At 36.9% G+C, this 13,748-nt stretch overlaps 1 protein-coding gene across 10 annotated transcripts in view; it reads right to left on the reverse strand.

Moving 5' to 3' along the window:
- VPS13D (vacuolar protein sorting 13 homolog D) overlaps positions 1-13,748 on the reverse strand; it is a 107,673-nt gene that overhangs the window by 57,305 nt on the left and 36,620 nt on the right. For 8 of the 10 annotated variants that reach the window (XM_080631419.1, XM_080631418.1, XM_080631417.1 and 5 more), the window contains 12 exons: positions 13,505-13,730; positions 12,646-12,720; positions 11,717-11,923; positions 11,194-11,283; positions 9,848-9,988; positions 8,494-8,616; positions 5,179-5,284; positions 4,348-4,500; positions 3,613-3,748; positions 2,562-2,609; positions 1,689-1,839; positions 845-1,055 (listed from right to left, as the gene is read on the reverse strand). In XM_080631419.1, coding sequence (XP_080487545.1) covers positions 845-1,055; positions 1,689-1,839; positions 2,562-2,609; positions 3,613-3,748; positions 4,348-4,500; positions 5,179-5,284; positions 8,494-8,616; positions 9,848-9,988; positions 11,194-11,283; positions 11,717-11,923; positions 12,646-12,720; positions 13,505-13,730 — 1,667 coding nt within the window. Of the gene's footprint in view, positions 1-844; positions 1,056-1,688; positions 1,840-2,561; positions 2,610-3,612; positions 3,749-4,347; positions 4,501-5,178; positions 5,285-7,774; positions 7,850-8,493; positions 8,617-9,847; positions 9,989-11,193; positions 11,284-11,716; positions 11,924-12,645; positions 12,721-13,504; positions 13,731-13,748 lie in introns of all 10 variants that reach the window. The other 2 variants (XM_080631413.1, XM_080631421.1) reach the window with 1 other exon arrangement.

Raw genomic sequence — 13,748 nt, forward strand, 5'->3', positions numbered from 1 at the left:
AGAAAATCGCATTTACAGATTACCAACTTTCATAAATTTGAAAAAAACATATTATCAACTATCACTAAATAGATTTTAACTATTAGAGTATAATCATGTTCTTAAGCATCAATGTTGAACATGTCCTTCTTCCCAGTAGATGTATCCTTGCTTTGGCCACCTGACACTTAGTTTTTCATTAGTTAAGGTAAAATAATGAGTAAGTGAGCCTCCATTTTAAATAATTTGCTAATTTTCCTCGCAGTGATACATTCAAAACCAGCAGATTAAGAAATGAACTATGGAACTGACACACAGCAGTAACTATAAACATTAAGTAAAGGTCTTTTCCTGAAAAAAACTTCCATAATCTCTATTCTTGTGTTTCCTAAATTGAGAGCATCCCTAAATCCATCATACCACATAACTACAAAATTCCATTAAAGGCCTTCACCATGCAGTGACATTCTGGAGCTTAAAACAGAGCACAGGACATTCATGACAAAGGATGAGTATTTGGGAACACACTAGGGCAAGCCACCATTATCCTCAGTGAGACAGACTAAATAATTTAACAGCAGTACACATTCTTTTTCCTAACCTTTTCCTTTATACAATAAATATTAACAGTGTTCTTACTTTGTGTTTTCAGATTAATGGCACTGTCAAAAGGGCTTCAAGGAGCCCTGCAGAAACTCAGCAGTTATGCTTCAATGCTTTCTCATCAGTCAACAAACCAAACAAAACATCCCATTAAACTGCAGCAGCTTTTATCTCTAAAGGATTTTCTTTCCTGTTGTTTACTTTCACAGGATTTCATTTATTAGAAGAAGATAACATAGAAAAACAATTAGGTCTTAATTACCTGAAAAAACGGCTGTTTTCAGACTCCATTGAATGACACTCTTGCTTGCTGCTACAGACCTCTGATGCCTTCTGAACATTAGTCCAGTGAATTGGAGCCTTACAGAAGAAGACTCCCATTCCTTTTGGCCTGGCTTGCAAACGCCAAGATGTAAGATGTAATGGAATTGCAAAGGAATCTCCTGGCATAACTGCTGGAAGAACTACAGGTTCTGCAACCAGAGAAGAAAATACACATATCAAAACAGGCCCTTTAATTGGAAAGCATAAAATTTTTCATATAGTAAGGCCCAAATTTTTGAAGCAACCTGGTTTAATTTAACATAAAACACCAGGTACTTCATGTATGTTTCAAACCCCAACCCACTGTTTCAAGTCCTATTAATAATCTGGCGGCAGACACATTTAAGTGTGTAAATCTCAGACAGGAGCCAGACAAAATTGCTAGAATTCAAATTCTTCTTGCTTGGATGCTTTAGAGAAAATGCTTATTTCAAAAGGACCTAATTCATGGCATTTTGGGTACATCATGAACTTATCGCTACATTTTTAGACTGCTCCTTTGCATGCTAATTTCCCAAGCCTTCTAGACTACTGCTAAAAGATACAACATGCTACATACAGAAATAAGATTCATTCTTTGCAGAGTCCCAGCTTTCTCCATTTACCTGAACAATAAGGAAAAAATTCCTAGTGGGTTCTCTAACTTACTTTGCTGATTATTTTCTTCTTAATATTACCAATTTCCCCTCCAGAGAGGGCTACTTTGATGTATAGATGGGTGAATCTTTCTAGGGGAGAAGCTAAAGATTCCCCACAGTATGTAAGAAATATACAACACTTACTGTCAGGAGCAGAAGGACTGTCTAGCCTTAGTTCCATTGGTGTTTCCAGCTTGTTCTTCACCATCAAGGCTGAGCGCACTGTTATCACCTTCCGAGCACTACCTTCCATGGTAACTTCAAATACCACACGAACTGGAGGCAACGAAGAAAACTGGAAGATATTTAAAAGCATTAAAAAGCTCAGGTAATGATTATATCTAGAAGAGGGACACCTCAATTTTGAAGCAGTAACTGCTGGAGTGAAAACTTGCCAACTGAGTCCAACCACGTGCAACACCTAAGGTATATATAGTTTGATAATAATGATTTATAATCCTGTACCTCCTTCTCAAAACACAATAAAATTAACTATGAAAAAGTAGAATTACGTACTAGTAACTCCATCATCATTTTCAGAATGATGCAAGTTCAAATAAGAGCAATACAGACCTAAAAGAACACTTTATACATTCTCTATTACATTATTACATAAATTCACGGAGTTTGAACTCCAAGACTCATATAATTACAAGCCACTCATCATTCCTATCTGTCGAAACTAAAATAAATAAGGTGAAGCTTCCTTAGAATATTCATACTTCCTTCACTCTTAGCTGCCTTCCTACCAAGGTGCTCTATCTCCTGCATTAAACAAAGTCCACTTATATCCTGAAACCCACATTTTATATGGGCTCACATGCTGGAATTCACATACTGATTTGAAAGTTCGTTCTGTTTGCTTGACTTCCACTTTTGATAAAGTTCTAGAAGGATGGAAAGGCCAACTCACTTGTAGATATGCTATTCTACATTATGTAGAATTATGTTACTCTTTGAGAGCTACTTTTTAAGTACTCTTTAAGTAGCTCTCAAATAATAAAAATATATACTCACGTAGACTTGTGGATGTATTATATTTGTTCTACTTATTGGGCTTCCAAGCTGGGAAAATAGTAAACAAGAAAGTTAAAGTTGTTCAACTTTTCAGCTATTACTCTCAGCTGTAATATAGAACATTAATACAGAAGAATAAACTGAATATTTTTATCGCTTTTTGTTGAGCTGATCTTCAATACAGTTCGGAAAACATTTCAGAAATCTATTAGCAAAATCTGTTTGTAATACTGCTTTGAAAAGAGTTGAAGAAAGGTTTGTTGAAAAACAAGAAAGAAGCTACAGAAGATGTTTCTGAACAGCAATTCTCGTTAATTTGCATCCTTTCCCTTCAATAATCAAGTTACAGAGAGATTCTGCTTTTTCTGCTTCAATATGAAAGCATTAGAAATCTCTGATTCAAATCAGAGACTACTGGCTCTTGTCAGTAGTTTCATGAAACTAAATTCTAATCCTGTTTTATACCCAAAAGATCTCCACTTCCAACTTCTCCAGTGCTCAACAATTTTCAGCAGCTGAGCTCAAAACTTAACTAGTTTTGCAATCCATGAGATCATTTTGATCACTGAGCCTGAACCGCCAACTGCCAGCCTCCTGATTATTACACTTGCATTTTTCCTTCATGACCAGTATATTTTGTCTAAGCAGCCACATATTTCAACAATCTCTAGGCTTACAGGAAATTGCCAGTGTTATTTATTTCAAGTAAATTAAATACATGAAAAGCATTCCTGCAGTAGAAGAAATAAAAATAGCTGCTGAGATACTGTACTGATTTAAAGTTCAGTCTCCATGAGTTCATGATACTAATATATTAGTGTGTCACTGGGAGCTCTGACTGCAAAGCACAGACTAACCACCAGCTACCCTGTGGTTTTGTTATGCATAAAACTGCCAGTTAGGAACATAGCATCTTCAAACCGTTCCAATCCAAGCTAACTGGGAAGAGGAACATCTCATACAGAAGCTGCTTTAAGATTAAAATCTTGGAGACAACTTTACTCCCAGATCACATACTCTTTTAAAACTAACACTCAAAATCAGAACTTACAGTAGAAGAGGATGAGTTCTTATCTGGTGCAGCATATCGGAAAAATGTTCCAACTTTATCTACAGACACTGGACTTACTTCTTCCCAGCCATTCACTCTCACTTGCAACTGGTGAATTCTTAGATCATGAGTGTGCCTACCAAGTCAGATCAAGTTAAATTAATATTTAGCATTATTACGCATCAAACAGTTCAAGAATATCCCCTAGATTCCAAAAGAAAGAATCTCCCTGAAGTGTTAAAAAAAAGAAAAAAAAGTCTCAAGAGATTTTCTATCTTATGGATCAAGACATGATTTTACATCTGTTCAACCTTCCCTAGTGAACATACAGAAGTACAACTACCATGTAAGCAAAAATAAAAGCATGCTACATATTTGTTAACACGTTCTTCTAGTTAACACTGACAACACTAATGCTTAACAACCAATGTGGCCACTCCCCCCCATTTAGAATAAAGGACATACGATTTGTAATTGAGGCCCCTAAGTCTTTCCAAAAGCTTATGATGATCGAACTCGTATTTAGAACAGCTGCCACCAATAGCAATATATGCTGGTTTCTAGACAGCTGATAATTTCACTCTATACGTCAGTTTTATTAAAACCAAAATATTAACAGGAGATTTAAAAAATATTCGCTTTTTATTTAACATCTGCTAGTGTCCTCACAACTATGATCCTATATGTTTCATACGTGAGTGTGCCAAAACACATCTCACAGCCTGGTCACTTCACCTGTGTCTGAGTTTTCCTCTAGCTTCAAATTCAAATGGAATTTCTTCCCCAGTAATAACCTCTTGCCATTCACTGACATTGTGGGCATCATCCAGCAACGTCCCGTTTTCCTCAGGAACCACACCTGGACTCCCACTGTGAGACAGGGCAGCCCTGAGAAGAGAATCACAGCATTTCACAAACTGACACAGTAATGACTTCAAGTAACAAGTGCTTTTTAGTCTGCCTCAGTCTATGGGTTCCTGCAGTAAACACATACATACCATGAAGGGGGCCTGTATTATCTGCAGGCAGCCTACAAAGATGCTGGAGAAGGACTCTTCATCAGGGACTGTAGCAACAGGACAAGGGGTGATGGGTTCAAACTGAAACAGGGGAAGTTCAGGTTGGATATAAGGACGAAGTTCTTCCCTGTGAGGGTGGTGAGAAACTGGCATAGGGTGACCACAGAAGTGGCAAATGCTCCACCCCTGGCAGTGTTCAAGGCCAGGCTGGACAGAGCCTTGGGTGACAAGGTCTAGTGCTAGGCATCCCTGCCCGTAACAGGGAGGTTGGAACTAGATGATCTTAAGGTCTTTTCCAACCCTAACTATTCCATGATTCTATGAATGTCTCTGATGGGTTTTCTAACTCTGTTGAGACTCTTGAAAAAAGATAATATTTTTTTTAGTTGTAAAGCTATTTTATTGCCAAAGAAAAGGCTCTTAATTAAGAAAGACTGGGAGTTGCCTATGTTTCTCGTGAAGAAAACTAAAGTACTGAAAACATTATGGTTTGGCTGACATGGGAGAGAAACCAGTCAGTCACAGTGATACTACAACATCTTCTTACCTGGTAGGAGTTGTAGTTAGGGTAGCAAACCACAGCGTGCATCCAGTATGATTTCTTAGAGCAAATGGGACAAATGGTTGCCTGCGTTTTGGAGTCTTCATTTCAGCTATAAAACAGAATAAAGATTTGTCTAAATGCTTAGGAGAGAAGCATTCATCAGAAGTCAGTGTAGGATGAGTCACAATGGCTGCAGAACCACAACCTGCACTAACCAAAGAAAAACAGATCAAAGAATCAGGATAACAGATTACTGAAAAAGTTAAAATTTAGTAATTATTACAAAAATGGTACAAAGCAAAATCTTCCCCTACATCACCCCTGTCAGGAACTCAGCTTAATCTAAATATTCTTTTGTTTCTTCATATGAAGTCTTTTAAAATACAGTGACTCCAGTTCTAACATGTGGAAAACCTAACTAAAAATCCAATCATAAGCAGTAACTTTTCAGGTACATCCAAAGACTCAAAGTACTAAACACATATTCACTTATGATTAATAAAATTTATAATGCTCTATTCACATGACAAATACAGGACTATCCGCTATCCCCTTTAAATGTGACTTTTATTCTCAAAGACTGAACAAGTAGCAGTATTTCCCTATCCACAAAAATTCCTACTAAAACAAAGTATGAAAAATAATTTGATGCAACCAAAAGGTTATCTGGCTTTGTTAAAATGCTGGGACAGCAAAACCCCAGAAGAAGAAACTTCACCTATCATGCTTGACTTCTTCCAAGTATGCATTACTGTACTAACAAGCACACAAGTGTTGCTCTCATCTTCTGTACTGCAGTACATTGTATCTGTGAAAATACTTACTGTGTTTGGACAGGATTAAAAAAAAAAAGCTTGTCAAATTCTAGTTACTTACTTAAAAAGGAAGATAAATGGCTGCTACTTAAGTACATACATGAATGACAGAAGTAGAAAGAAGGCTCACACAATAAATCAGCTGCTTAAACTAAAGGCGAGACAGAAATTAAATCTATTCCACAGAATTCATCTGTAGTCATCCCAGAGGCTGACTGATACCAAGTTCAAGTACTTCATGTTTTGAAACACATCCATCGCACCACATGTCTAACTAGTAACTTAAGCACAGGTCTACAGAGGCAAGAAGGGGTAGCGGGTAGGTACGTTTTTGAAGGAGTTACTGATGATCACATACAACTTTATTCTAAATAGATGACAGCAAATTCCTGTATAACTTAAACTGCAAGCGGAGACTTAAATCTGATCTCTGAAGCTTACAGGAAAGTTCTTTCCAGTTAAATGGCAAGAAGATGGAATTCTTGAAAACGAAAACTAGTTGTCACCAATTGCAAAAAAAACAAATCTTTTCAGCGTTGAGCTTGGCTTTATACCATTTTTTTGGCTAGCGCAGGTTCTACAAAATTACAGATCAGAAACCAAATGGACTTTTAGTTTGGCATTTAATCAACTGCCAATTTCTTGAGACTTTTAAAAAACAATTCTTGGGACCATGGCCTGAATTTCGTAAGAAAACATAATGTAAAAGTTGAATTTTGAGACTATTTCCTGAAAATAAATATTATCATTAAAAGGAGGGTTTTTTTCATAATTAATTTAGTTGTAACAGCCACTAAAAGCCAAGAAATAAACATTGAGGTTTGTATTGTCCATTTGATTTCACAAAGAAAACCCTTCCTGAAAAATACCTCAGAAAAATACATCCTTCTATCATTTCCCATTTTGTGTTTTTTGTTTTTTGTTTTTTTTTTTAATGTCTATGAACTGCCTGCAACCACTCAGAAAATGTTCCTAAGGGACAGTCTAACAGGCCACAGACGTAGATTTATAGAATGCCTTCTGTCCTCCCATGCAGCAACTTTTCTTCAGGGGCAACATATTCATCAAGTATGCTGTCTGGTCTTCCATAATGTCAAAAATTTCTTAGAAATCTTACTTTAAACAGCATGGTTTTGGCCGAAGACCATATTGTCAAATATAGAACAAATTAACAAGATATTTATTAGGAATGCCTTACTCTGAAGGCTTATGGAAAACAGACTGTACCTTCTGAAGGCATCTTAAAGTTTTAAGTAGCTAAATAAACATGGTGAATCAAGCACAAGTATCAATATTGAACATACTGCTGGGTATTTTTTGAATATAAAATAAAACCTTGTGATTTTTGACACTGTTTTTAATCATACGATATTGTCTCTCGTAAATATCGATATTGAACATACTGCTGGGTATTTTTTGAATATAAAATAAAACCTTGTGATTTTATGACACTGTTTTTAATCATACTATATTGTCTCTCTAGAAAAGTGATGCTGACCAGTCAATAATTCTTATAACCTTCCTCAAAAAGACAGTCTTCCTATTCAGGATTAGTTATACCTCTCCCTTCTTTCCTGAAGGAACAGAAAGACAGCGTGAAATTCTAAGTTAAGCAGCTTCAAAGCCAAGTAGCAGTTATGTTGTTTGGTTTTGGGGTTTCGTACGTCTGGGGTTTTTTTTAAATATAGAGGCCAATCAATCAGCAAGTCACAAATACAACACAAGTACAAGAGCCTTCCAAAGAAGAAAAAATAACCTTTTTGTCTCTCTGTGCTATACAGTACCTCTAGCATAGATTTGATGCTCTAGGTTAGTCAAACTGGCTGTACTCCTAGTTCTAAGGTAGACAAGAGGAAGGCCTGGCAGACAGGAAAGACAAAGTTAGCAGGTAAGAAAAACCGCCTATAACAGGTAGACTCTTCCCCATCATGCATCAGGAAAGAGACAGACAGTTGGCATCATGCAGTCAGTGTGTGAGTCTCTACCCTTGTGCTTACACTAAGTTGGCATTTAAATTGCCGAAATTTCTTCCAGAAGTAACACTGGGAGAAAAGAAGCTGAAAAGACCTGCCACATATCAAGAGCTATTACTTATAGAATTGTTTCATGAATGTAACAGCATTTTTTCCAGAAATTCAGTCATGCAGGTCTTTGGGGGTACAGAAAGGAAAAGATAACCTCTGAACTGTACACACCCTGAAGTCAACACTCTTATTTAAGCTTTAAAAGGGTAGTCACTCATTAGCTGAGAACGTGTGAGGAAAAAAAGGAAGCGGAAGTAACCATGCAAAGTTCTCACTCAAGGCTAAGCAGACAGAAAGGTTTTTTTGTTTTAAAGATGGAACACAATTAAACAGAAAATAGCTTTTTTGTCTTTTGCCAAATAGCATTAACCATTTATTGTATGCTACGAACACCAAATACTTATCTCTGTAATACATTAGAGAGATAACTGTGTATGTCAGGACGGTTTCTAATGAAGTGTGATTAATAAGGATCATACTCTGCCCAAAACATGGTGGATCCACCGAAGAATCCATCCAGTCTTCTGTACTGATTACATTCACCTCTTTGTCCTGTTTACAGTAATCTTCCATCCAGGACTGTTTGGTACACGTGTACTGCTCTAGAGGAATATAAGCATAGACAGTATATGTCTCCAAGGTGGCAGTAAACAAAGCAATTGAAAAGCATGCTACATTCTTAACACTGAAGAGACTTCACTTTAATGGCAGAAGTTTTATTTCACTACTTTTTCTATGAGCCACTTACATAAGTCAAAAACAAACAAGCAATCGCAGCAGAGTCTTCAAAGCCAAATATTTTTATATTCTTAAGAATTTTTTCCTTTTTTTAAACTTTCAGTGGAATTCCATGTTCTCAAGACACTCCTGTGGCAGTGTGAGAGCTCTCCCTGAGAAGGCAATTAACCTTAAATACTTTCACAGTTGAAGCAGTTTCTGATTTATTTTTTTACTCTTTTTAAGAGGTACATGCACATTCCGGCCTAAATAAATATCTAGACACCAACAGAGTCCTCTGCGCAGTTTTAATCATAAACTAGTCTTACTACTTGTTGTCACTAATATTAAAAAGCATGATGGGAACTCTTAGGAATCTTTGACTTGCTTCTTTCCCTCCCACCTTGTCTCCCTCTTTCTGCCACGGGATTGCAGGAGAAAGGAAGGAACAGTCAAGGATCAAGGAAGGCTCTTCTGTTACATTTGCAAGCTCAGACATTGACATTTTTCTTATTATGTCAGATTACATTTAGATTTCCATACAGAATAAGCAATGATCTTTCTGGGAAATGCACACCACCATGGGCTCACAATACAGAAGCTTACATGAAGTTTGAGTTAATGATGAACAAAATATTTTGATTTCCTGAGGTGGGAATTGACAGGTCAGGTTTTCAGAGACCACAGAATTGAAATGAGTAGCTACCCACTACACCTGTCAAGGTGTTGAAAAATGAGCTGAGCTCATAAAAGTATTTTTAAGTATTGTAAAGTAGGCAAAGTTTTAGATGAAAGTCTGCTTCTGATTAAAACTAAACTTCAAGTGGCATACAAATTTGATAGAATTCCTATGACCAGAGAAAGAATTCCTACTATCCTCTAAAATATGTAGCTAGTGTCTTTTCACTTCCACAATATCTGATAAAATGCAGGCTGCCTAAATGCCCACCTGTGTACAATATCATGGGAAGTATGCAGGGAATGGCACCAAATCTCCCTCCCTCCACCTTTGGGACACCAGCAATCAGAAGTGCCTGGCATTTTCAGTACATTGAAACATTGAAATACTGAAAGCTAGATTCTACAGTGATGCTCTCAGGGAATATTCATACATACCCATGAAGACAGAGGTAATGTTTATATCCAAACGGTGTTCAGCCTTTACTTCCAGCTTCAGTCGGGAAGGGTGGAGGCGGCTCGAAGCTTGCTGTTGCCAAGAAACTGAACACTGCCAAGGCTCAATAAACGGCTCCCAGCCTGAGCACGAACAGAAACAGTCACATGTATTACACATTTGAAGGCCGAATTGGAATGCTGCTTACATACCTAACTTTTTAATAATGCAACTTTTTAATAATAACTTTTTAATAATGTTTACATACCTAACTTTTTAATAATGCAAATAATGAGATCCCTTTCAATCTGTATTCAAGATGAACTTGTAAGCCTATAGTTAATACAAAGTTGCTCCAGCTCCTTCACTTGAGCCAGTGTATAACGGATGTTGGGTCTTCTGGAAATATCTCAATTCCAAGGAAAGCATTAGAAGGCAATTACAGCTTTGTACTGAAGTTAACTTAAACTAGGTTCTCTGACATAGTTTTGAAAATTATTTTAACACAATTATACCTGAGTTGGCCATTTGGCCATACATTCAGTATTACAAAGGTCTAAAAGCTATTTAAAAAACCCCATCCTATGTATTTTTAAAACCAAAAAAACCTCAGTAACTTAGTTACTAACAGATTATTCCTGAGGTGGCTGTCGCTAATTTTGTAACAGAAAATTTAGTTTCTCCATTCAGAGAAAACATGTAACTAGATTATTTCTTTTGTGCCTTATTAGTATTGAGGCATAACTTGCTATTTTATATGTAAAATATAAATTATGATGGTCTTATATTAATCCGTTGTCTTCAGCCTATTCACCTACCCTCACATTTTTTCCTTCCTGAAATAAGTAACAAACTGAATGCATCAAAACAATTAAATACTAAAAAAGAGAAGTGAATGCAGACAGCTAGTTACCCAACTATCATGTTCCTGGATAACCTTCTTATGCCACTACATTTGAAAGCTTCAGTGCAACTTTCAAGGCCAGGTTGGATGGGGCATGAAACAACCTGGTCTAGTGGAAGGTATTCCTGCCCATGGCAGAGGGTTGGAATGAGATAATCTTTAAGGTCCCTTCCAGCCCAAACCAGTCTGTGATTCTATGAACTTTCATATCAGCAATCTCCCTACTTTTCACATTCCTCCATCAGATACCAAGTCAGGATATTTTGTCTAGGATCACATGTTCTCACACACACACACACACACAGAGACTATCACAAAATTCAACTCTTCCCTTCACATTCCCTTACATGCACTGCATGTTGGGTGAAGTTCAGGCTACTGCAGTAGGCAAGGCTGTTTTACTGAACTCGACTGAAGAAAACAACAAACCCCAGAGTATTTCACCTGAAAGCTCACGATTGTAATAATCTCCAGAGAGGGTAAAACGAGCATAACCTTCGGGGTTGGCTCTCAAATGCTGGAGGAAATTCAAACCTGCAAAAAACCAGTGAATATTACACTAATGCAAAACAATCAAATTTCCCAATTTCATGAACTGTTAAGCAAGCTATGGAAGGTTTTGTCTTGTCTTTTAAATTTAGATGGTACAAAAAGTGTATCATAATATGCTTCAAATAACACTTACATCCAGCGATGTTTTACAACATGCTCAGGACAGATTCCATTTGTTATGTTCTGAAACCAGAAACTTACCACTACAAAGACTGTAATCTTCTTAAAACCAAAACTTCAAACAAACAAAAACTAAAACCAAACAAAACCCCCCCATACCCCACCCTCAACCACCACCACCAAAATACCGTCCGTTAAAATTTCAAGAGCCTTAAGAAACTAGAGCATGGTGCTGAACATACACGGTAACTGGCAGTAATTTTATGCAGCTCACTCAGCAAAACAAGATACTCACGTGAAAAGGTTAACTCAGCAAGGGGAACATCACAGTCCATACAGTCATCAATAAAGCAAATGCATATAATTTCTGCTTTTATTTCCACTCCAGAGATGAACTGAAAAGGCAAAATCCCCCGCCTATCTCGACCAGAAGAGGTCTGGGAAACTGATTTCAAAGGTTCAGCATTCTTAAATAACCAAGTGGCTGCTTTTTTCAAGTCACCTTAGACAAAACCAAACATGCCATCAGTCATTATCTACCTTTTCAACAAAATGTACTTATTTAAAAAACATATGTAAGCAAACTAATTCCCTCTCTCTTCAGAAGTATAGCAAGACACCAACAGTACCCTGAATGTCTTCTACTTACTAACATAAATACGAGAAGATTACAAATACATTAGTATTTGCTAACAATAAGAAATGTGTTTTCAAGTTTGTATACTGAGTGGCAACATAATATAAAGCTATATTAATATTATGAATGCCTATAAACAAGGTGGGAAACATGACAGTGCTAAAGTCACTTGTGCTAAAGCTCCATCTCTTTTCACGTATGACATGTAGAAGTAGATAAAATATATTATTCAGAAAGGAGAGATGAAAACACATTCTCTAAGGAGAAAGAGGTGGAGGATAGCAACAAATACGTACACCATAAAAAAAAAAAAAACCAAAACCCCAAAACAACAATGCAACCCCCCAGACAAAAATATACTCTAACACCCCACATATGACATCCCAAAAGGCAAGAAGAATCTTTCAGGGGTAGGTTCTATACAGCAATAGAACAGAAAAATGAGAATGCTTAAGATTACACGCCAACACACAGCCAAAGTGGAGAAGGAAATACTGCCCGTGCATCAGCTACTTTACAACCTGAAAGTTTTTACTTAGTTGGAAGTTAGGCAGTCTGCAAGGCCAGCTGAGATTATTTGAAGTTACCTTGGCAGATCAAAAGAGCTTTACGACAATCTTTCATACTGAATCCCAACTCCTGGAGGCGAGCCAGCTGCACCTCTGTAATTGAACAATTAAATAACCATAAATCTGAGACAGTTATCTATTGGTGTTCATTTCTAAAATCAAGCTACATCTGTTTGAAAAATAGGGGTTGTTTGTATAAGATTACAATTGTAGAAAAAGCATATGAGTCAGCACTGCTTTGAAAAAAATAAACCTAAAACAGAACCCCCCGACCTGGTATGTTGATATTCTGGAGTACATGAGCTATTTTCATTCTCCTACAAGAAGCCAATGTACTCCATGAATTTAAGCTGGGACTACAATTTTGTAAACCAACCCTTCATTCAGAACATCATTACCTGGAACTCCCTACATGACTCTCCAGTGCAGTAACAGAGAAGAAGCCTTATCACTACTGTGTATTCTCACTATTGTCAGACAGCGGTTCTGACCATACACAGTATTTGCAAATTTGTTTGTAAAAAAGCATGTCAAAGACTGCTAAAGAAGTTAACTAGTAATTGTGATGCCTTCCACTTCACTATCAGTTTATTGTGTTTGAAGAGGTAGCCCCTCTCCCACTTTAAATCATTGCTACATATGAAGTATTCCATGATGATTTACACTGACAAGTAATGCTAAATAAACTGCAAAACAACCCACCCCTACTTTTTAAAATAGTATCATCACAATATTATCGTTGATAATTCAAATTAATGAAGGCCTTTACACATGAAGATATCAACATCTTTTGTGTTAAGCATATAGTCTAGCTTCACACAGCAGAAACCTCCTTTAGACGTAAAAAATAACTTCACTCCAGCAGTTATAAACATACCAAGAACAGGATCCAACACATGTTTGGATGTATCTCTGTTTTCATGTGTCAAGGAGGAAGTTTCATTCACCAGTGCTGAATTGGAAGGGTTAGCAGTATTTTCAGCAGTTGATACAGTTGTGTCAGGGATAGCTGCACTAGTCTGTCGAGGAATTGACTTTGCAATTGCCAAGAACAGTTGAACATCATTGTAGGACAGTCTGATATCCAGTGCTTGCAAGTGAATCTAAATGGAAGATTAAAA

The sequence above is a fragment of the Psittacula echo genome (genome assembly GCF_963264785.1).
Source record: "Psittacula echo genome assembly, chromosome: 17".
NCBI classification, from domain to species: domain Eukaryota; kingdom Metazoa; phylum Chordata; class Aves; order Psittaciformes; family Psittacidae; genus Psittacula; species Psittacula echo.